Raw genomic sequence first — 23,592 nt, forward strand, 5'->3', positions numbered from 1 at the left:
GGAGGACCTCCCATTGTTCAGACGCTAACATGTTCTGTGTGTCCTCTTCACATAAGAGCTGTAAATACAAGCAACACATGACACTATCTAAAAAAGATCTCAGCACCAAATATGACAAAGGCCTCCAGTCTGAGTGTGTGGTGCATTTCTCAGAAGGAGCTTGCTTCCCTGTATTTCCAAAGGATAAACATGTTCAATTTGTTATCCGGGGCTATGTTTGTTTTGTGGTATTTGGTTTCCTTTTTTGCACGACTGATCATTTGATTTATCCAGTTATGACTTTAGTTCCTCAAATTACAGAAACCACTAATGTTAAAGAGAAAAAGTATGCATCACATTGCAGTGGATGATGTTTGGGCCAAATAAAACATCTTTGTTGCACTGTGTGAGAATTTACTGTTGCTGGTTTGAATGCACAAATGTACTGTAGTGATAGCACACTGCTCTCTTATTACTGGGAAACATACTAAAGCAAATGTTTGAGATTTTTGGAAAATGTGAAACTTAAGTATTAACTTTCCTGCTTTCTTGCTGTGAGTTAGATGAAGGCCATTCTCGTATCGGAACTATAAAGATGAAACTACAGCCAGCAACCGGTCAACTTAGCTTGGCATAATAGGCTGGAAAAAAGCTAAAATAATAAGTTAGAAGTAGAGTTTTCTGAGAGGTTAAGTGGGGCCTATTTCCTGGCCAAGCTCTGTAACTTCTAGTGCCTTTTTATAACCCTTTAAATAGGAAACTAGCAAAGACCAAGAGGTTAGGTTAAGAGGGAAGTTGTATATCTGGTTTGACACATAAGCTGTAGTGATTAAGCAACACACAGCATCCTAAGGGTAAGCTTTTCACCTTTTGATAGAGCCAACTAAGCCAACAGGCCACTGGCTTTGGCTTCATGTTCATCATGAAGACATGAAAGAGGTTTTGAGTTAAAATACTGGTTGACCGTTTCCTCAGCAGTTTCTTTATATCTGTATCTCTCTGGTAACAGTCCAGTTCCTCAACATGTTTCTGTCTTCTCTGACCCTTTTTTTCAGGAGGTTCTGGTACCAGTAAATGTGTATTCACACATAGTCAAAAACCTCTGATCTTCTCTTATCACTCTGCAAGCACATGCTCGTGAGTTCAGGCAGTCACTGACAGCAAACCCGCCTCAAACAGCAGGTCTGCTGTTACACTGCCAGCTCCCCCAAAGCTTCATGGGTTGATCCTGTTGAACTTCAACAGTCTTCCCCTTCTTCAGCCTCTGTACAACCCCGTGACCCCGCCTCCCTCCCCATCCTACAGCTGTGCCCTTTTTGCTGCATTGCCAGTGCAACCAACACCAGCGTGATGGCTTGTTGTGCCTCGGGCTCATTTGGACGAGCAACTGCAGCATCACACACCACTACACAGACTTCCAGATGCGTCAGCCACTAGAGTGAGAGATACATAGAGACTGGGGAGGAGGGACAGACACACAGAGAAGGGGAGCAGTACTACAAGAGAAAGGAGGGATCATCTATCCCAGCAAGAGAGGCATCCACCTGTCCCCCCATAGGAAGGTGGCCCCCCCACCTGATCCATCTCGTTGCAAGGGGGGGATCCTGCATAGCCTGGAAGGCAACAGAGACTATGCAGCTAGGACTGGTGGCGCTGGCAATGGTCTTTCTCAGCTCCATGGGTCACAGTGATGTTCTGAAGCTCTCCAAGGCAAGAAGACATAGACGTGGTGAGTTCTCATTTTGTCAGTTTGTTTTGATTTGCTTTTCTTTCACGGCAGCACTGCTGCTTTTCGTTTCTGTGGTCTGAGTCACTGCGGTGGACGCCTTATAAACATTTAACAAGCAAAGTAAAGATAACGGTTTGTTTATTTTCTCATCGTTCTTATTTGTTTTTCCGAGGCAGGTTATGTTAGGTTCAGTATTTCCCCAGAATGGCTCGTGTTTCTTCCTCTTTTTGAGATTATGCCTCTCTCAGTTTATGTAAAGCTTTTCTGGGTATTAAGGTTGTTTATAAAGGGGTTTTTGATGGATTCCCTTTCAAAGCCATCGCTCTTTTCGTGTCTGGCTCTTCGGGCACATAATGGAATGAGTACCTGACAGTTCTAGCTCTCAATTGGACCATGCTGCTGGTATTGTTGTAAGCATTTTTCTAACCTCACGCAACCACAGAGACGGTGTTCAGGTCGACTCGCAGTATATCTCTGGCCTCAGAGCCTCAGATCTGGTATTACTGTCAGCTTTGAAATAATTCTTCCCTTACACACAAGGAACTTTCAGCCAATGCCAAGCTAACCCCAACCTCCCTGAACCAGAATTCATATAATACCAAGATTATCCACAATAACAGATGTGCCGTTATTAAAATCACACATACTGGGAAAGAACAGCTATTGTTTGTGTCAGTTTGTGTTAAGTACACTGATGTATATATAGACAATGACGTTGTTGCACTTCATCTAATTTAGACAGAAGGATTGGGGTCACTCACCATACACACACGTGCCATGCAGACTGTGACCCTCTTTTCCCTCCAGATACTGAATAAATGTTTGCAATTTACACTTCTTTTTTACTGCGCTTACTTATTTGATTTAATATGATTCAGCCCCCCCGGCAGGCAATTAACTAAGGGCAGACGAACTTGTTTTGCTCCCTTTGGGCTCTCTGTGTTTCTTTTTTCAAAGAATTTAGTACCATGCAAAGAGCAAACTTGACTGATCAGAGGGGACGGATCAATACTGAGAGCACGAACTTTCTCTACTGTTAAAAAACAGTCTACAGAATTATATTCTTGGATTTATACCATTTAGCATGGTTAAAGATTACTCCCAGTGGTCATACTTTTAGAGTTACTAGTAATAACAGTAAGACTTGGCAGTGCTGCAGCTGGTTATTGATGGAGTAATCTGTTCACAGAAAAACACTTTTAATGCTTTTATCACACATCTCAGGGAGGCAGGATGTCAGGCTGTATAAGAGTGCATGTATTTTTAGCTGAAAGTAAACAACTGTAACTCAACTCAGGCATCTATTATTTTTTTGGTTCCGGAATGGTTCCTCAAAAATGATGTTCACGTTTAAACAGTTTACCCCAAAATGATTTAGATGGCTGGTTGTCTGTATCGTATGCTTGCCTTTTTGGTGAATGAGGGAGTTGGATTCATGTCCAAATCTGGGATTAGATTAAGGGAAATGTAAATGCATCTGCAGTGCATTTTCAAACCTGGTTGGTACCACTAAATCGCTCACTGGTTCATCATATTCCATAATTATATTTCATCCATGCCGGACACTATTGCGGTTTTCTTAGACCATTTCTGACTGACCACAGTGAGAGTTTCCTGAATTTGAGAGGCTCTTGGTCGACTTTCAGTCCCAGTTACCTGGGTTTCTCCAAGTTAAAATCTGTTAAGGATCTCCAGCAAGCAGTTTGAAGTAAACAGTGAGTAACTGTTCATGTCTGGCCAAACCCCCTTAGATTAAGCTTTAACCCTTGTTTGTTGGAACATTAAATGCTTGCATGTTTATGACTCACAGAGATGCCAGAAAAATATTGCAGTCCCTGATGTTTTTCTAATAGGCAGGTTGTTGACTATTGGCCCTTTTTATTTCCTCATTAAAATTCATATGTGCCTGGAAACAATTTATTTTTTTTTGGTACACCATGCTGTTACCCACCCCAGTGTGGCTTTTCCTTTCTTATTGTTTACCTTGTGTTTCCACAGTTAGCACTGAGGGGCCCCCATCTTGCCCCAAAGGCTGTGACCGATGTTCTGAGTATAATGGCTGCATTAAATGCAAGCCTAAGCTCTTCATCTTCTTGGAGCGCAATGACATCCGTCAGATAGGCGTGTGCCTTGCCTCCTGCCCCATGGGATACTTTGGCATGAGGAACCCTGAAGGCAATAACCGATGCACCCGTGAGTTTGAATTTGTGTTCTGCACTCTTGACCATGGAATGATGCAAGTGTTAGTGATACACCAACAGGATGCTAGCAGGCACTTTAAATTTGTAGATACACATGTGGAACCTTCCAAATATGTAAAAGGATCCAGCTAACTTCTTACTCCGAGAAACTCCACACATCTGGTTTCAAAACAAGCCTGCGGAAGCGATCTGTTTATCCTTGGTTCATCTTCACCTGTTTAAGTTTTGTTTTGTGTATCTTTCAAATGTTTTACTTTTTTCTTAATCCTTTTGTGAATCTAAGAAAGACAAACTGTTAATGCAAAAGTCGATGCTCTATTTGCCCTGCAGTTTGTCATTTTTATGTTGTCTCATCTATGTGATCATGTTTGTGAATGAATACCATGCACTCCTTTATTACAGAATGCTCACTAACAAGAGGCAAGAGTGATAATATAAAAAGTAGCCCCTAGATGACTTAATCATTTGTTGCTTGTGGAAAGAGGGACAAACATACCAACAACAGCAAATTATTTGCTAATCAAAATGAACGTCAGTTTTAATTGAAATTGTCTTTAGTGTGTCTATAGGCAGGTTTGGCTCATTTGGAATGTGGGTAAAAACACAATCACATTCACAGTACTTAGCAAACTTGCATTGCTTACTTTTATGAGGGAGTTCCAGTGACTCCGTCTGTTGTCTGTTTCCCCTTATGTGTGGGCAGAAAACAGGACTGGAAAAAAAATCCCAACCAAAACATTTCTAATGCGTTGTTGTTTGTCTGTTTTTTAAGAGGATGTCTGTGTTTTTTATTTAGCCTTCATGTGCAGGGTTCATGCCAGGCCACAATCCGTGATAGTCTCGGTTTGATGAAACCTTATGGATGTATCACGCACAGTACAGTCTGTATACATGTCTATTAACTTAGTTCCTAAGTGAAGGGTATCTTTGGATATTAGCGTGCACTAAATGACTAGTGATTAATCTTTGCCCAGAAACATTTGACAGCTTGTTTTAAGGCAAATATAAAGAGGGCTGCTTTGTCGTTCATCGCTACCACGTTTGGTGAAGTTCGTTGCTTTTAGTGACAGTCATCGCTTTGGTTTTCCTCTTCTCTATCGCAGCCATTTTTACAACACATATTATCCGTCAGCAGGTGCTAAATAATAGTTTCATAAACCAACGGTAGACAAAACTCAAAATTCTGGCTATAAAGATGCAACTTTTTCAAAATTGGATATTTCAGATATGGAGATTTAAAAAGTTGTAATTTTAATAGGTATTATATTAAGAACATGTGTCAAAAGGGTTTGTGTTTTATTCTAAATCAGCACAATAGGACGCATTGGGCTGCATTTATTTTCCATGTAAAGTTTGTTTTATCAGCACACATGACACAGTTGTTTGTAGTTTTAGCACTTTGAAAGAAATTCAACCCCATTTAGATCTGTTGTCTACCGTGCAGCATTCAGTCACGGTAATAGTTTGTTGCAGAAGGGGCTGAATTCTTTTCAGAGGCCCTCAGTGACTAACCTGGGTTATTAGCCAATCATCTGACTTTATACATTTCATTCCACAATGTCTTATTACGAACACATGTCTTACATTATAGGGCTACAAATGTCAGCACTGTCAAATTTAGCTGTCAAGGGTTTGAAAATAATAATCAGGAGTAGGAAGAATATTTAGGATCCCACTGAGGGGTTCAAAGTTTTATCGTTTCTGATCTTGGCATCAGACCAGTTGCAGAGTAGACATTCCTAACATTAGCGTTCATCATTACAGCACCTATAGCTATAAATATATTTTCTATACAGAGATATTTCCACCTGCCTTCACTGTTTTTGTCAGATGTAATAAATAAGGAAATGCCTTTCATGGTGAAGCTTGAGCTTTTAGGAGTCCTTTATGATGTCTGGTTTCTATCCTTTTATGGTTCTAATTATCCAGATTTCAAGAAGTTGGTTGTTTAAGTCAGAGATTTAATGAGTCTAAGGTGTGGAAAAACCCACTTTTGAGAAAGTTAGTGAAGGGATAGACTTCTGGCTGTACTCATTCACACCCTGTTTCCAAAAAAACAAGGGCTGTGGTGCACGTGTTTTTAAGAGAGGGGTTACTCCCCCTTAATAGACCCCATATTGTTTAATCAATAATAAATAAAGGGGAACTAAAATTGAGGTTCCCCTTGTCCTCTCTCTCTCCACAACTCTGAATGAGAACAATTAATATTCCATAAAAAGAAGACTTATTTCGACGTTAACCTCAGAAACGTTTCAGAGCAGAACCAAAAATCTGAAGGCATAACAATAACACTTACCATCACCAGAATCAATGCGACTTTAAACTGACTGATTACTTACTGATTTTCTGTCTCCCTGTGTTTTGCAGAATGTAAAATAGACAATTGTGAAGCGTGTTTCAATCGCAATTTTTGCACAAAATGTAAGGAGGGCTTGTATTCACACAGTGGGAGATGTTATGTCAGCTGCCCTCCAGGTCAACGCACCGTTAATGAGACCATGGAGTGTGTCGGTGAGTGACCTTTTTCCTTCTGTTTACTGCTTACCAACACCAGAACTGAAATATCACTGACAGCAACTTGCTGGAATCCATAAACTATACTTATTGCTTCATTTCATAAGTCATCTATGTTCAGGTCTGGAAACGCAAAGTGAAAACAAACTCTTGGGCTGTCCCTTTTTGTTCTTTTATTTCTTGTGAAAATGATTCTGTCATGAGTTAGAAAAAAAGTTAAAAAAAAAAAAAAAAAAGCTCTCCAGGCATCCTGGCAGAGTGTTTCAGAGACCTGGAGTCCTGAGCAGCCTTTTTGGCATCACATACTGTTCTTTTTAAATTAGACCTGCTCATCCACAGTGAATATACTAAAAAGGACCCTAAAACCAAGACTTTGTGACATGCACTATATGCAGTACAGTTTGCTACATTTTCAGGTTCCTTCAACTTCCTCAATCTGTCCTTCTCTCATCGGAGATCAAACAGGCATAAATTGCTTTCAGATTTACTTAAACTCATTATCCTCAGTTAAAAACTGCTGAGTTGTAAAAAGCAGATGAAGAGGCTGTGAAGCAAATGTGAGCTGCGGACCATTCACTCAATACCTTAGTCGTTTCCACATTTTTATGTATTTATTTATTTATTTCTTGGTCCCAGGTCAACGTGCTTCAGAGTGTGAACTGGGTGAGTGGAGCCAATGGGGTTCCTGTATGAAGAAAAACAAAACATGTGGATTTAAGAAAGGCACCCAGTCCCGGGTTCGTGTACCCCTTCCGCAGGTTCACAGTCCGGACACCTCTCCTCCTTTTGTACCCTCGCAGACCTGTGCTCCAGAGACAGAGAGGAGGAAGTGTGTCGTGACCAAAACTCCTTGTGCGAGGGGTAAAAAACAAATACACACGCACAGAACACATGGTCTGAAGAGGAAATGTTTAAGAGATGCCAAATATTAAAAAGTATATGCACTCAGATACTCAAGTGTTAAGAAGCAATATCATGCATGTATTTTATGCAATGCCGTCTTAGTCAATATGATGATTAATGCAACCATTACTCAACATTCAAAAGCCTGCATTCTCGCCAGTGTGCCTGTGACCCGCAGCGTGTTGATTGGGTTTGGTTTGGCACAGTACGGACACAGAATTTCTTGAGTTTTCTGTATGTAAACAATAAACTTCATGTGTGAGCCAAGCAGATGAAGGGCGGACATTACACACTGCAAAGCTGGATGGAGATCAGAGCTAGAAAGAGCTATTTGTTCTGAGGACTGCTGAAGCGCGAGGTTTACATGGCCATGACATGTTTGCTCGGGCTCTTTTCATCCACATTGCAGCTTGCTCTGCAGTGGGTTAACAGTCATTTTCACCAGTTAGTGGCCATTATCGGTTTTCATAACATCTTTTTATGTGCTCTTGCCCTCATTTGCAGCTACGGCGGTTAAATGACAGGTATATCCGGTTGAGTCAAATGAATACTGAATTAAAAAAAATGCAACAAAACCAGAAATTATTCACACTGAAATATTTGGTTCTTAGTTGTTAGTTAAAGAAATAAAAAATGTGTCAGCAGTGGTTTTAGGGATGATAAACCTTACAAAAGACAGGAATGTGAGTTTAACCTTGTTAATTCATATGATTGGCTTTGGTCTCTTGAGCCGCAAAAGAATTATTGCTAATGAAGTGTCATTAGAAAGTTTCTTTGTCTAGAAATGCACCCATAATTAATCTGCATAATATGCCAATTTTCAACCGTAAACTTATTTACAAGAACTTAGAGAACTGTTAACGAGCAGTATTTAAGGTCTTTATTTTTCGGTGGCACGCTTTGGGGATTTCGGGCACAGCAGCAGCATTGCATAACAATATTAACTGGCCACAGTACAGATGTTGCAACACGCAACAGATGACATGGCCTGATATGTGTGAGTAAACATGGTGGAGGCTTCTCTGGTTCTCCTCTTCCCTCAGGGGTCTGAGTCTAAGAAACAGAACGTGATCTGACAGTTTCCCATAAATCTGTGGGGATGTCGAAAAGGGGAAAGAAGCTGGCATGGCTTATAACTGCTCAGCGAGGAGTGAGCGATTCACTGGACAGGTTGTTACAGGGCAGCGTTCTTTCTTATCAACCTTCCTAAAAAACAACAACAACAAAGCAGCAAAAAAATTCTGCTATGTAGGCAGCAGAATTTTAAGCAAAAGCAAAGATGACATGTTAAGCTTCATCTGATGCCATGAGTCCTAGAAGCTTTGTGGATTCTGAAATGTTGACTGTTGACATTGAGGAGCTTTTTTAGGTCTGCGTTTCCTCTAGTCTACTGCTAAATAGTTAAATATGTATAAAAACAAGATTATTTATTATTTCAGGTATACTTATTGTTGTTAAAATGTACAGAGATGTGTTTCCCTCTGTGAGGTAATTCATGCGTGATGGTAGCATGGCTCCAGTGAACTTGTTCATGTGGGTAAACTCGGTGCAAAATGAGTGCAGCTGTGGATTCATCTGTGGGAGCTGGTTGGCAACTGGCTATATAAAACACAGGGGGCAGACCTTGTATAACATTAGTGATTTAGTGGTCTACAGATCTCACGCTTTGTGTTGATTTGGCTGCGATTTTTTTTTTTCCACCCTTTTCCTGAAGCGCCCTGATTAAAAAAAAAAAAAAAAAAAAAAAAAGGTCTCACGCAAAAACAAAATTTTCTGGATATGTTATTGCATTTGTCAGGCAAAAATTGTTTAGCTTGGATGAAGAGGAGCTGCAATCAGAGCTGTCATAAACTGATGGAGTCCCCCTTTCTTGGCTCCATTAGTGATTTGTTATAGAAGCAATTAAGCCCCTACACAGTAAGCACATCATCTCAGAGGCTGCAGAGTGTGATTGAGGACCCTTACTTCACTCCATCCTGATTCACTGTGACTCACTGATTTAAACCAAAACTGTTACTTCTCAGTATTAATTGTTTATTTTAATAGTTTCTATAAAAGTCCAGAAATAGGTTTATTTATTAAAGACAGATGATGAGCAAGCTGGACAAGCTCATCTTATGTAATTTAAGTCAACTAAACAAATGAGTTCTTAGAGATGTTTCCATGATTTTTGGCACTAATGGCTCCCAAAATAGATATGCTATTCCTGTTTGTGCACTACTGTGTGGGACTGAGCCTCCTAATTTTCCGTTCAGACTAAAGTAACTGTTATTGTTTTAGGTTTGTTCACGTTCACCTACGTCATGCACATGTACCGAATTTCACTGCAGAATTCTGGTTTTGTTCAAGTTTGTGAAACGTTATAGCTTGAGTTTTTTTTTTTTTTTTTTTTTTTAATTTTCCTTGAACATAATTGTGTGTATGACAAGTTTAAAAGTGCTGGTTAGGGAGATAAACACAGACATACAGTTACTACTGCATAGCAGCAGGCGCCATAAGCTCTCAGTTTGTCAGCCGTGTAGTGAACACTGTCCAGCCCTTGGCGCGTGTTCTCTCAGCTTTCCGGATGCACAGAGAGTCTCAACGCACAAGTTTATAACAAACATACTCCGGCGTAACTATGCTCCCTCATATATACAAAATCAAATACTTTTGAGTGCTGCCTAAACAATAGCCGTCTGACACTGGATACAGGCCTTGTGTCCATTTACACTTTCCGACAGCTCTTCATGTCATTATGGGCCATTATTGGGTCCTTGACAATGTTTAACTCATTATGCCAGATGTGATTTATGTGACAGCAAATTGCCACTTCACTGTCCTTAATGCTCTTACAGTCAGTACTCGTGCTGCAATTTAAAATCACCAGCAGATCTAAATCCTTCACTTTTCTGAACAGATTTTGTGTGGAAATTAACCACACAGTGATGGATGTTTGCATTTAGAGAGCAATTATACTCTTAAAATATGTGACTGTTGTGAATTTTAATGCAAGAGTACCAGCAGGGAAGAGACCGGGGGAGGTTTGAGTGTATGTCAAGTGGGACAAGGGAGTGTAGCTGTTGAAGGAGAAATTAAACAGACTGAGAGCTTAGAGTGTGGATGACACCTTTGTGAGAGTGTACTTAGGTACAGCAGTGCTTGGAGCTATGAAAATACTAATATGCAGGTGTTAAGTACATTTAATATTAATAATATTTACCATCTTCTTTTAGCATGTTTAGGTAAGGAGGAAATCTACGTTTTTTTCTGATATTAGACTGTTTTATACTGTGACCCTGCAGATACAGTAAAGGGAGCATCACTGTGATTGCAAACTATTCTCATGAGAATGCAGGTGTCTGTATTCTCTCACTCAAATCCACAAAGGTAAAACTCATGTTGATGCTACAGAAGTCAGGGGAGCACTGAAGGTTTTTGCACTCAACATCTTCTGCCCCTGAATATCTGTGCTAAAGACATGAAACTGATTCAGCAGCTGTTGAGTTATTTTAGTCCAGTTGAGGACAAACTGGCTTACTAACAGGAGTAAAAATAATTACCTTCCAAATATGTAGATGTGGGGTTTTTTTTGTGTATGTTGTGTTTGCTGCTATACATATGCTGTCACCATGGCTAAACCTAACATTATTTTAGCATTCTTTGTTTGAAACTTTTTGACTATGGTTTATATCTGCAAGCCTGTATCAGATGTTCTGATGCACAACAGAGCCCTTTGCATCTACTCTCAGCCCTCAGGAAGTTTTTGGCCAAGCAGGAGCACTTCCACGTGCAACATTTTATTAAGACAGATGCCTTACAAGACTTCAAGTGAGAAATAGTATAATAACCAATTTTTTTTTCTGTATGCATTCTTTTTTTTTCAGAGAGGAAGAATAAAGGAGACAGACAAGATGATACAAACAGGAGAGAAAGGGAGAATGCACGTGGGCGAGGACAAGACAGTAGAGGAGGAGGAGGAGGAGGAGGAGGTGGAAAGCGGAGAAAAGGCCAGAGCAGGACGACCACTGCTCCCAGCATCACAACTAGCTCTGTCACCTAAGCGCTAGCGCCTGCTGGATGAGGCTGAGAGAATACCAGAGACAATGCCTCACCCAGCAGCGCCAGCCACAGAAAGTGATTGATGTTGAAGGAAGGGTATTAATGCTGCTATGCTGCATTGTAGATGCAGAGAGAACTGGAGGATTGCTGCAACACAACAGATTCCCTGAAGCTTTTTGAATAGTTGACCATATCTGGAAGAGACCTGTGTTTTAATGTTGGACAGCAAAGCCAAACTGAAGACTATGGTTGGACTTGATTCGTGTCATGAACTGATCCTATATCACTCTTAAACTAAAACCAGATTATGTGTTTCAAATTGAGCATTCAAGCCTGATTATGAATGAAGGGATGCTTAAATCTCCTCTGGTCGATGATGTATTTTGTTCCAGTCTGATTTTAATTACAATCTGTTCTTCATTTGTTTTCATGTTTGTAAGAGGTGGCAGATGGATTTTCTCAACTGTCCCTGTCTGTGATGTAAAGACAAAGAAGAGTATTACATCTTGGTACCTGTGTTTCCTGTTGTGTGAGATGAAACAGAAAGAAAGGCACTGGAAATCATTTGCGGTTGTTGAGGACAGAATTTGTCTGTACAGTTACGTTCATAATTTGTTTAACAAACAATTTTTTATAGCTTTGCTTCTGCACACTACTACAAACAATCAAAACACGATTGAAGCGTAAGCATTCGGCTTTATTTCAAAGGGTTTAGAAAAGTAATTTTTGTATGTAGTCCCCCATTTTAAGAGGGTCAAAAGCAATTGGAAAAACTAACATCATTTGAAATATAAGGACTCTTTTGGATGAAAATCCTTTACAGTCGATGAAGTCCAGAACCCATGGACATCACCAGATGCTGCGTTTCCTCCCTTGAGATGCTCTACTAGGCCTTTACTGCAGTCACATTCAGTTGCTGCTTGTTTGTGAGTCTCTGCCTTCAGTTTTGTCTTCAGTGACTAAAAAGCCTGCTTTATTGAGTTCGAGATCAGGTGATTGACTTGGACACTGAAGGACACCCCAATTCTTTGCCTTGAAAAACTCTTGGGTTTCTTTTTTCAGTCTGCTTCGGGTCATTATTCATTTGCACCGTGAAGCAGCATCCAGTCATTTTTCCAGCATTTGATTGAATTTGAACAGCGAGTATAGCCCTTTACACTCATAGGTCATACTTCTACTTCTGTCTGGATCATCAGTAAATACTACTGACTCGGTTTCATTGGTGGCAGTAAATGCCCATCCCGTAACACGGCCTCCATCACGTTTGACAGACGATGTGGTCTGATTCAGATCGTGACGCTTCCTATCATTCTGGTATAGCTTAGTCTTGATTTAATCTGTCCAAATTTTTTATTTATTTATTTTCTTTTTCAGAACTGTGCAACGTCTTTTAGATGTTTTCTGACAAATTCTAATCTGACCTTCCTGTTCTTGATTGTAACCAATGGTTTGCACCTTGTTGTAAACCCTCTGTATTTACATTGTATTTATTCTCAAGGCATCTCTTGATTGTAGACCTTGACAATAATAAGCCTACTTCCCCAACTTCCTGAATTGGTTGGATGTTGTGAAGTTTTTTTTTTTGTTTTTTCTTCTTAATCGTGGAAATCACACTGTTGATGTGACCGCTCTGATAGGTTTAGGTTTTGTTTTTTCAGCCTGATGATGCCTCCTTTACTTGCAACAGTTTCTCTTTGGACCTCATATTGAGAGTTCCAGTAAAAAGATACCTAATGCAATCTCAACTCAACTCAACCCCACATCATTTATCTGCTTAATTTGCCATGGAATAATGAGGGACCAGGCCTCACCTGGCCATGAATCTGCTTGTCAGTCAATTGTCTAGTTACTTTTGAGCCTCTGAAAATGGGGGACTGTATAAAAACAGTTGTAAATCCAAAACAGCTAATGAGTTTTTTTTTTTTTTGTGAAAGCTGCTGAAATAAAGCTGAAAGTCTGCACTTCAATCACATCTTGATTGTTTGATTTAAAACCCACTGTGATGACGTACAGAGACAAAATTTTAAAAAATTGAGTCATTGTTCAAAATCAAGAAGATGCAGAGGAGGATTACAGTATCAGGCGCACATCTTATATGCGCTGGTGTCTAGACACAAACTTTAGTCATTTGATAGCTTAATGTTTGTTTTGGGAAAAAAAAAGTTTGGATCTGAAAATATCTCTGCACAGAAATGAGTATTTGCATGGTAAAAAGTTACATGTGTGTGTGTATGTGTGTGTGAATGTGTTGGTCCATATCTGAAGTCTGGGTGTTTGTTTATATGCATTCCTGCACGAATTCAAATGGTTTGATGATGGAACTTAGTTGTTTGTAGGTGTGTTGATGTTTGCACATATAGTATATGGTAATACTGATCTAACAGATTGAAGGAAAAAGGTCTGTAAAACAGCAGAAATAAAATGTAAATGCACAGCAATATACTGAATATGCAGTAAATACAAGCCACTTATTATTATATAAGCCACCAAATCATCAGCCATTCAATAATCTGTATGTTTGCAACAGGGTCTGAAGATTTTGCACAATTATAATGTTTCCTACTGCTCATATTTCAGAACAATCATAGCATTTTATAATTGTATACTGTAAAAACTGGCTTTGTGACATTGCGGATGGAGTTTTTTTTTTTTTCCGTGGGTCTGTCTGTTTTAAACAAGGTTTTAGTTTTGGAGAAAGTTACATGCTCTATTATTCATTCATACTATGAGCTGTGATACTGAATATGTCAAGCTGTGTTTATCAACAAATTTAAAAAGTATTAGTACTATCATGTATAGCTTATTCTGTGAAAGCCTAAATAAAGTTCAGATGAAGCTAATGAACGTCATTCATGCGTTCACGTTGCACTGGGTCTGATTTTAGAAAGAGTCTTTTTGTCAATAAATTATTAATTATTCACTTTTTTCTGCACATTTTGCTGAAGCGTTTACAGTCAAAACAATAAGGATTATTTATTACTTTTAAAAAATGGGTCTCATTTCTATACTTTTAGTCTTTTAGTGGTGGCAGAAAGAAACACACTCAGTCTAACTTGTACTGCTTTTAAACAAATCCCTGGCTTACTCAGAAGGAACAGGATCACCAAAATATAAACTTGCGTTACAATTTTACTGACTTTGTGGTTTAACTTTGATCTGTTTAATGTAGTTATGGCCACATTAACATGTTCCTGTGCAATAAGGGCTTATGATCCACATCATGGGTGGGTGTATTTTTTGTTTGTTTTCCTCAAAAAATGCCAGATAATTTGGTTAAACTGTAGAAATGTTAAGATCCTGTCCTTTTTGTCTCGCTGCTGCGGCTCTTTGTCTACCCTGTCGGTGTAGTTGTGTTGCCTTGATTTGAGATCTCAATGACTGCTTTTGGTGAGTACAGTTACATAAGCAATTGATATGATCGCCAAACCAAAATTAGGACTTTTCTTATTATTATAACAAACATGAAAGCAGTAATTATATATTCATTTTACAGACTAACAAAATGCATGACAGTCAGTCAGTCTTGGTCAAAATGATCTATTTTGACAGTGTTGTACCATAAGTACCCATCTCCTACTTGCTGTCCTGAATATAAACCTTGAAGATGGGAGGGGGGGAAAGCTGTTAGTATGTTGCTATGTATCTCCAATTCAAAGGATTTCTGTATGGCATGTTTTTTCTCAGGCTACAGGAAGACATTTTGAGAGGTGGAAGGGCTTAGAATGGTGTGATGGTCCCAATCACTTGCCAAATGCTGGCGCCTGGGCAGGGGTCGTAAAAGCAGAGACAGAAATAAAAACTAATGGTGTGTCATAGCCAGAAGGGAGGGGGTATACCATGCACTGGCCCCACAACAAAACAGCCGTTTCTCATTACCAAAGGGGAGGGCAGGGGGAATGGTAGAGTGTGCACCGTAAATTACACATTCATCGCTCTTCCTGACCATAAATTCTTACCCTGGCTCCACTGGACGGAGCGCTCTCTCACCTCCCACTCTCTTTTTTTGTTCTCTTGTTCCCCACTCCCATGTTTTCCAAGAGAAATGAATGGTAAATCTTTGGAGTATATGGGTGCCCTTGATTTGCCAAGATTCTTAACACTAAATGATTTCATTACTTTAGTTTGGCTTCTAACCCAGACCCCAGAGAGTGCATCACATCAACAGGGAACACCCTCTGTATGTCTGCGTAACTTAAACGCACAAATCCTGACCTAAATGCAAACAAAATAGTGCTACCACTATAACAGCTCACTGAAAATGAATCTGATGGTGGCAAAGATTACTGGTGGAAAACAACTAAATCAAATTTGCGATTATTTTCTAATGGCTTTTCTTATGGTTAAAATAATCCAGAATCAAGATTTATCACTAGTTTGAAAATTTTCACTGCTTTTTTTTCTCTTGTGATCATCATTAATTGTTGCTATGATCTGATCCATGTGTCGGATGATGTAGCAGTAAAAAAAAAAAAAAAGGGCCAGTAAACGGTCCCTGATTTTAAATTATTTTTTCAAACCGTTCACAAGGATGAACTTCCTTATGTGTGGTATTTATAAGTTGTCTATACAAGTTAAAGCTTTCAGTGTTATTTCAAAACACACCAAAGGCTGATTTTGCCTCAGAAAAGTACACTTTCAGACTTTAGCTCCAGTACATTTTTTTCAGATGCTACACAGCTTCCTCTGAATAAGCCATAGTCAGTAAGCACTGTCATATAAACTAACTGAGGCATGTCTTTACAGCATATTTCAACTGTTATTTTTAGATGTGCTCACTGTTGCCAAGTGCATGCTCAAAGGGAATTGAGTTTTTCTCAGTAATACTGTAAGGTCTTCAGCTGACAGTGTAAAGGGATCTGAGAGTAATGTTGATGCTAATATAAATAACATTTTGTTGAATCCGTTTAAAGGTCTGTCAGAGATATAAACATTCTTTTGTCATATTTTCCATTTCCACTTTAATGCACACAATCAGTGGCGTTATTTCACAGAATCCATCCTGAGTCTCTGTGTTATCACCCTGGTTATATGAGACCGCTAAAGTCACCAACTGAGCAAACTGGTGACAGAATGCAGTCTGGACTTTCTGCTCCCAGTATAGCAACCTCCAGGTCTTTAAAGATTAGCCTTTTCAGATGTCCCACAAGCAATCTGACTGAACTTTGATAATTTCTATTTTGAAAGCTCTCTGTGGCTCAAGATCTGAGAGTTTGTCTCTGGAAATCCACAAAAAGAAAACGTCCTCTTCAATTCAAAAACGTTCTAGAGAATTGTACATCAGCACTGACAGTTTGGCGTGTATAAACAACAGCAGATATCCATAAAAGCAAGGCTTTTAAATCAAAATAACAGAACTATTTTGTGTTTTAGAGCAAGCCAGCATGCTTTTGTGAGAAAGACAAATCACAACTCTGTATCTCATAACAGTTAAAGACATACGTGCAGAACTGAGGCATCTAAATGACTTACTGAGGAAGGGCCTTTCCTTTAATATGGAAACTTATGTTCAATGTTCAGTGCCAGACCCAAACATTAAGCATCTTTTAGGGAATCAGTGGATTTCTTGTCTCTTGGTAGACTTCACTCAACACTCACTAGAGAAAGAAGCAAAGAAAATGATTCAGCTCACATGTCAGCTGTCAAGAGATTTAACTCAAAGAGACTGGCTGAAGAAAGCACTCAGAAATTCCTGACACAGGAAAGGAAAAGTTAGAAGATGCTTGCAGGATGGTAGCCAGTATACTGTACATGAGGATGTACTGCCCTCTTTTGGAAACAAATAGTACTACATGTTACCCCGCCTCACCCTATGAATTGGATACGTTTAGGAAAACGGATGGATGGATCTATCTACCTTTAGGCACTTTGTTACCAGCAGCCTGTTGCACAAACACATAATTTGTTCCCATTTCTTTAATGAAATGGAGTTGGAGTTGAAATGGATTGAAGATAATACAGTTTGACAAGAATAAAATAGTATTTGTGTATCAACAAGGTGATTCCCAAAGAGCTGTTTGTACAAGCGAAGAACAGAAGAAGAAGTGACAGGACTACAAAGTATCTAGAGCAGATGAACAGTATCTGACCTTCATGTCCTTAAGAAACAGGAAAAAAAAATCCAGCAAAGGTGTAACACAGGACCCTAGGGAAGCAACTGGCCCCTCAGCTAAGAGGCCAGGTGCATCTATTATTTGCTGAAGTCTCATCAGGAATGGTCTCAGTGGAAAGGTGGCTGTGAAGAGGTCATTCATTCTTAAAGAAGTGAAACAGGGGGGGGGGGGGGGGGGGGGGGCTGAGAAATGACAAAGGTCTTATGGAGCGATAAATCCAAATTTGAAAATTTTGGTTCAATATGTACAGAGGTTGTCAAGAGATAGGTACAACAGTGAGTGTCTGCTGTAAAACACAGGGGAGGCTCTGTCATGGTTTGTGACTGCATTTCAGCCAGTGGTGTTGGGGATTGATGGAATTGTGAATGCAGAAAAATACAGTCAGATTTTGATCTACCATGAAATACCATCAGAAAACCAGCTGATTGGTGACTCCTCCATTTTTCAGCATGACCGTGATCCCAAACACACTGCCAATGCAGTAAAAGGATGGAGCCCGGATGTCAACATTATTGAAGCAGGGCGGGATCATCTTGACAGAGAATGGAATAAATGGCAGCTGACAACCAAATCAGAGCTTTGGGATGCTCTTTATGTCATGATCCTGGGCCGTATGCCCAGCTTTTTGTGTTCTTGCCCTTATGGTCCTATTTTGTTGTGTTTCTAAGTTTACTTTTTGTTTAGATTTTTAGGTGGTTTAGTGTTCGGTATTTCGTTATTAGTTATGGTTATTCATATTGGATTCCTGTTTTCCTTTGTTCTTGTCTGTTTTGTCCCTCTGTGTCATGCTCCTTGCCTCGTGTGTTTTTGTATTTATTTTTATTCCCAGTGTTGTGACAAGTCTGCGTCTCCGCCCCTTGCCTACTTGTTTCCTGTTTTACTTTGTCGGTCTTGGTCTTGTCTGCCTTTCATTTAGTTTACTTCCTGGTCTTGGTCTTGTCCTGTTTAATTATTCCCAGCTATGTCTCCACCTGTTCCCAAGCCTATAGTTATCCATCCATTCACTTCCGCTTATCCTGTTCAGGGCTGCGGGGAGCAGGAGCCTATCCCAGCTGACATAGGGCGGGAGGCAGGGTACACCCTGTACAGGTCGCCAGCCTGTCGCAGGGCTAACACAGAGAGACAGACAACCTTTCACACTCACATTCACACCTATGGGCAATTTAGAGTGGCCAATTAACCTAACCCCAGTAAGTGCACGTCTTTGGACTGTGGGAGGAAACCGGAGTACCCAGAGAAAACCCACGCACCCCATGCACCTATTTCACACTTTTCTAGCAAAATATAAAGAAATGAGGAGTGGCTCAAGGATTTTACGTAGTACTGTTTTTGGTAGGATGAAGATTTTTTTATTTTTTATTCCTCATCGTGTCGCAATTTAAACCCTATTGCTTCAAGATTGCAATAACAGAAATGGTCACAAGAGGGAGACACGAGCCCATACAAAATAGGCAATAAACTAGCAGAAATACATTTTACTGTGATCTCTGTCATAAATAACCTTTCTAAAATAAATTTTGATATTTTTCCAAAAGTTAGAGAAGCAAAACAAAAAGAAAAATCTGTAAAAAGAAAAGATCTTTTGAACCATACCAGTTTTTATTCTTACAGCTCATATACTGAAGGTGTACCATATTAAAGAATACCATTAATCATGAGGCCCATACATTATGCTCTATTATTTATTTATTTTAATTTTAAAGGGAATATAATTCCTAATTTGATTTTCAAATTGCTCCTTTTTTTTTTTTCTTTGTACAAGAGTCATAACTGCCGATTTCTGGTGTCCCTGCTCAACTTTTATCATAGATGTGTGACTTTTCATTTCACATTCCTGTAGAACTCCTTTGGGATTTTTATTCCAGTTTTGTGACGGCCTTGCCAAGCCATTAGTGGGTTATGAAGATGGTAAACATCATGAATTCAGAAATGTTTAAAGCCTATTCAGTCAGGACTATTTTTTCCACATTATTTATCACACTGACAAACTGGGCTCTTGAAATCTTACACAGACACTACTCAGACACTTACAGTTGGTTTGGATAAATCCTCTTAAATCACATGAATATTACAAGATAGCCCTGGTCTAAGAATTTGCTGTTTTCTTTTATTCCATTAATATACTCCTCTTTATTATTGAAGATTTTAACCTGAACTAAGACATGAATCAGATCTCTGTTTTATAAAAAACTTGAGACGTTCCCTGGTTGTGTTCAGTCATAAATTCTTCTGACATTTCAAATTACAGTCAATCATGGTCAATCCACTCCTCAAACCTTTTGCATTCCAAACATCTAATCTCAAACAACTGTTCCAACTGAGCTGCCCAACTGGCAACATTAAGTGACTGGAGTTATGCTGGACTGTTCCAAAATGGAAAGCAATGCAACTGTGTGAACATTAACCTGACACTGGGTAAAGAAAAGCATGCATAATCAGCTAATTTAACCTCACCCTTTAGACTTACTTCACCTATGTCCAAATAAGCCATCAAGTTCAAACACATCCTCTGGTAGAAATGTTTTTGTAGATGCTCTTTGATGGCACTGAAGCAGAAAAGTAATCAATAGGTTCCTCTTTTCCTGTCAACACATTCGGATGAGTTGATCCATCTTTCACTGTCTTCCTGAGTGATCTGTCCTGCTTTCAGCTGCTGTAGACTTTCCAAATAATTGCTGGAGAATTACTGAACTGTGACCTGCACTCCATCGTTGTCTTGAGTCCCGTTACCTCTTCAGTTGTTTTTCCAGTCTTTCACACTGAAAGTCAGGTGAAGAGCAAATAAATCTATTAGAAGCTGTATTTATTGAAGGCCTATATCTTTATTTTCTTAATTACCACTTTAGCTGCTTCAGACGGTTGTGCTTTGAGACTCCTGGTTTCATCTCAGAATTTGTGAGCATTATAAGCAGAGGTGGCAAAAGTACTGACATTCTGTACTTAAGTAGAAGTACAAGTACTTATGTTAAAAAATACTTTAGTAAAAGTCGAAGTACTGGTTCAACTTCTCTACTTAAGTAAAAGTAAAAAAGTACAGGCTCTGAAATGTACTCAAAGTAAGAAAGTAGAAGTAGTTCTTTGGAGGACGTTTCTACCTGCTATTTTTGTGTAAAACTAACCGAACCTCGTTATATATTATTGTAATAATATAAAATAAAATTACATGAGAATGCAAACATTATTCCAATCTAAATTTTAATCCTAATGAATGCACTCAGCTTGAATCTGTTATGTAGGACACAAACTGTTAAAGGGAATTTAAACACAGCTCTGTTCTCTGTGTCCTCCATAGTAGAGGGTGACTGTGCCTCCACCTAAACACAGACATGAGGATACTCAGGGGTTACAGTGGGATTCAGAAGGTGGAGGAACCCTAAGATCAGCTGTAGCGGCTCTGCATGGGGAGAAGAATCACAACTTTCTATTGTGAGCTCCAGTAAATGATGTTGGTGTGCAGACTGTGATCAGCTGACCTGCTGCTGCTGCTCTGAGGTTTACTGCTCTGTGTGGATGAACTGAACTCACAAAGATGTAACCCAGTATTTCACAGCTCTCTGAGCTGATCTCCATCCCCTACACTGACAGCATACAGGCTGCATAAATGTTGGATTCAGTGAATGAATCTCAGCATCAGCAGCTTTGATTCAAACTCATCTCTGCTGCACTGATGTAACCTGTAACTCTGACCATGAACACAAACACTGTGCTCCAGTCCAACACAGAGCTTTACTGTAAATACAGTACAACAAGCTAACCTATTTATTACACACTAAACTGCAGTATTTTCATAGAATCTTTGAATTACACAAAGTCAGCATACTTCAGTTTATTTTCCAGTCCTTACCTTTAAATCTAACCTCTCTTCTTCCTCTCCTGTCCTCTTTCTCCATCTCTGAGTGAACTTCTCTCTCTTTGCTCTCCCTGAAATACAGCAGCTCTTCTTTTAGCTAGCAGACACACTGTGTGACAAACTGCACACACTTTGTGTGTTTGCTGATATTTGTTGAGCATTTAGAAACGTTGCATTTACCTGCCACACGTTACTCCCTTCATGCTCGCTCATCTTCAGTAGCGCTAGCTAAGCTGTTTGTGCCGCAGCGCAACTTACGGACTCGGTCCGGCCCGATTATAGCGCTATAAATGATACATTAATTATATGGGTTTGCGTATTTAATCCCTTTGTACGAGATAAGCCCCGGTGATGGAGGATACGCCAGTACGATTGTCTCTTATGTGTTATTATTCCTCCATTTAGGCTCAGATCGTTTGATGTTTGACGGCGCACTGACCGGAAATGCAAACTTCTCTCTGACGTGTTAAAAAGTAACGAGTCTGTTTGAAAATGTAAGAAGTAGAAAGTACAGATACTTGTGTAAAAATGTAGGGAGTAAAAGTAAAAAGTAGTCAGAAAAATAAATACTTAAGTAAAGTACAGATACCTGAAAAATCTACTTAAGTACAGTAACGAAGTATTTGTACTTCGTTACTTCCCACCTCTGATTATAAGTGAGTAAATGTATACTTTCTCTCTCAGTTTTACACCAAGAAGAGAAAGAAAAAGATGTAAGTAAAGCTAATAAGCTGCTGACACAAATCTCTTCCCTCTCCAGGAAAAAGGAAGATCCTTTTACTACATACAGAACATTTTAGGCATTATATTGCTTGTGGTTTCACCAGACCAAATACAAAGGAGGACAAAGTTTTAAACCACATTCAGACAATAGATCTTTGCAATGTCCTTCTGTCCCAAGGATGTTCAAGTCTGAATGGCTTTATAGGAATTTATCACATTCCTGCGCTCCCACATTAATACGCTGTTTTAGTTCCCAAACCACATCAAATGTTAAAAGTGTGAAATGTATGAGGAGGGAAAAAAATGGCAGCAGAACAAACAATGTGCACTAACACATTTTGAACCAAATGTGTGAATTGCAGCGTGGGTGTGAAATGCAACAGTGGCAACAAGTATGCACAACATTTTTAAAATGCACGCATTGCTTCCAGAACTTAGGAGCCGTCTTTAGTCGCTCTCGGGACGTGAAGGTTTTCAACAGAGGTCAGATCAGAGCGGCGGACACATCCAACTCTGAAGTCTGGAAAAACAAGGCCTTGGTTTTTTTTTTTTGCTTAGAGCACTCATTACGAGACAGTATAAGGACCTTCCCACAAACAAGCACAACTCCTTGACCTCATATGGGAGTGAATGGAGAGGATGAAAGTCTGGGCCAAACCACAGAGGCAGACTCCAAACCTCACCAACAAGCACCAGCCCCAGGAGTGTCAGCTTGGGACACAGATGTATATTGTTTTTTTTTTTTTTCTTTCTCCATCCACAGCAAACAGGCCCTCAGAACACTTTGAGCCACTGCAGCAGTGTGGAGCCTTACAATCCCCTGTGATAGTTTGGCCAAATGAAGAGATTAGATTTTAGAAGAAAGTTTGAGAAAGTGTCTCTTTTATTCATATCAGTTCTGGTAGATACCCCAAAGGGAAATCGCATAGTTTCTTGTTTTTTGGCAACATGCTGAAATGTTCACTATTAAAATGCCAATTTTAATAGTGAACTGATATGTTTCTGTTTTTCATCTGTTTTTCATCTAACATGTAAACATGCTAAAATTTGCCACGCTGGACACGAAAGAGTAAAGGGATAACCACTGTTATCAGAGTGTATACTTAATGTTTATATTTGAGACGTGGATATCTGTACGAGATTTTCTTATTGCTTTATGTCACAGTCAAATGACAGGCAGCCAGTTCCTTCAAACCCACAGCATGAACAAGGCTACAGTAAGAAGACAGCAATAGTGGACATTTGAAGAGATAAATTTGTCCTACATAGTCGGGACTTTTTCTTGTAGTTATTTTTTGCCATAACCTCACTTATTTTATGTGAATAAGAATCATATAAAATAAGTAAAGTTAGCATATTGCCAAAAGAACAGTTATCATCCACCATCAGATCGCTATATCTACACAATACATCTGACCACCATTAACCAGAATGAATTGCTATGTACAGTAATGGTACTGTATGTTAGAAATCAAAAATTAAAAATGTTTCTTGAATTGAATGCAGCACCACTCATTGTGTGTGGCTGTACTAAGGCCTGTC

At 39.4% G+C, this 23,592-nt stretch overlaps 1 protein-coding gene across 2 annotated transcripts; it reads left to right on the forward strand.

Annotated features, from left to right (window-relative positions):
• Nucleotides 1-1,146: 1,146 nt before the first annotated feature.
• On the forward strand, nucleotides 1,147-14,216 carry rspo1 (R-spondin 1). Of its 2 annotated transcripts, XM_030749540.1 has the most exons (6): nucleotides 1,147-1,708; nucleotides 3,707-3,901; nucleotides 6,277-6,420; nucleotides 7,060-7,284; nucleotides 11,193-11,367; nucleotides 11,426-14,216. In XM_030749540.1, coding segments are annotated over exons 1-6 (837 nt in total). In that variant the 5' UTR covers nucleotides 1,147-1,611; the 3' UTR covers nucleotides 11,427-14,216. The 2 variants fall into 2 exon arrangements, with proteins under 2 accessions (XP_030605400.1, XP_030605399.1); XM_030749539.1 differs by having other exon boundaries at nucleotides 11,193-14,216.
• The last annotated feature ends 9,376 nt before the right edge of the window (nucleotides 14,217-23,592 follow it).

The sequence above is a fragment of the Archocentrus centrarchus genome, chromosome 16 (genome assembly GCF_007364275.1).
Source record: "Archocentrus centrarchus isolate MPI-CPG fArcCen1 chromosome 16, fArcCen1, whole genome shotgun sequence".
Lineage (NCBI taxonomy): Eukaryota > Metazoa > Chordata > Actinopteri > Cichliformes > Cichlidae > Archocentrus > Archocentrus centrarchus.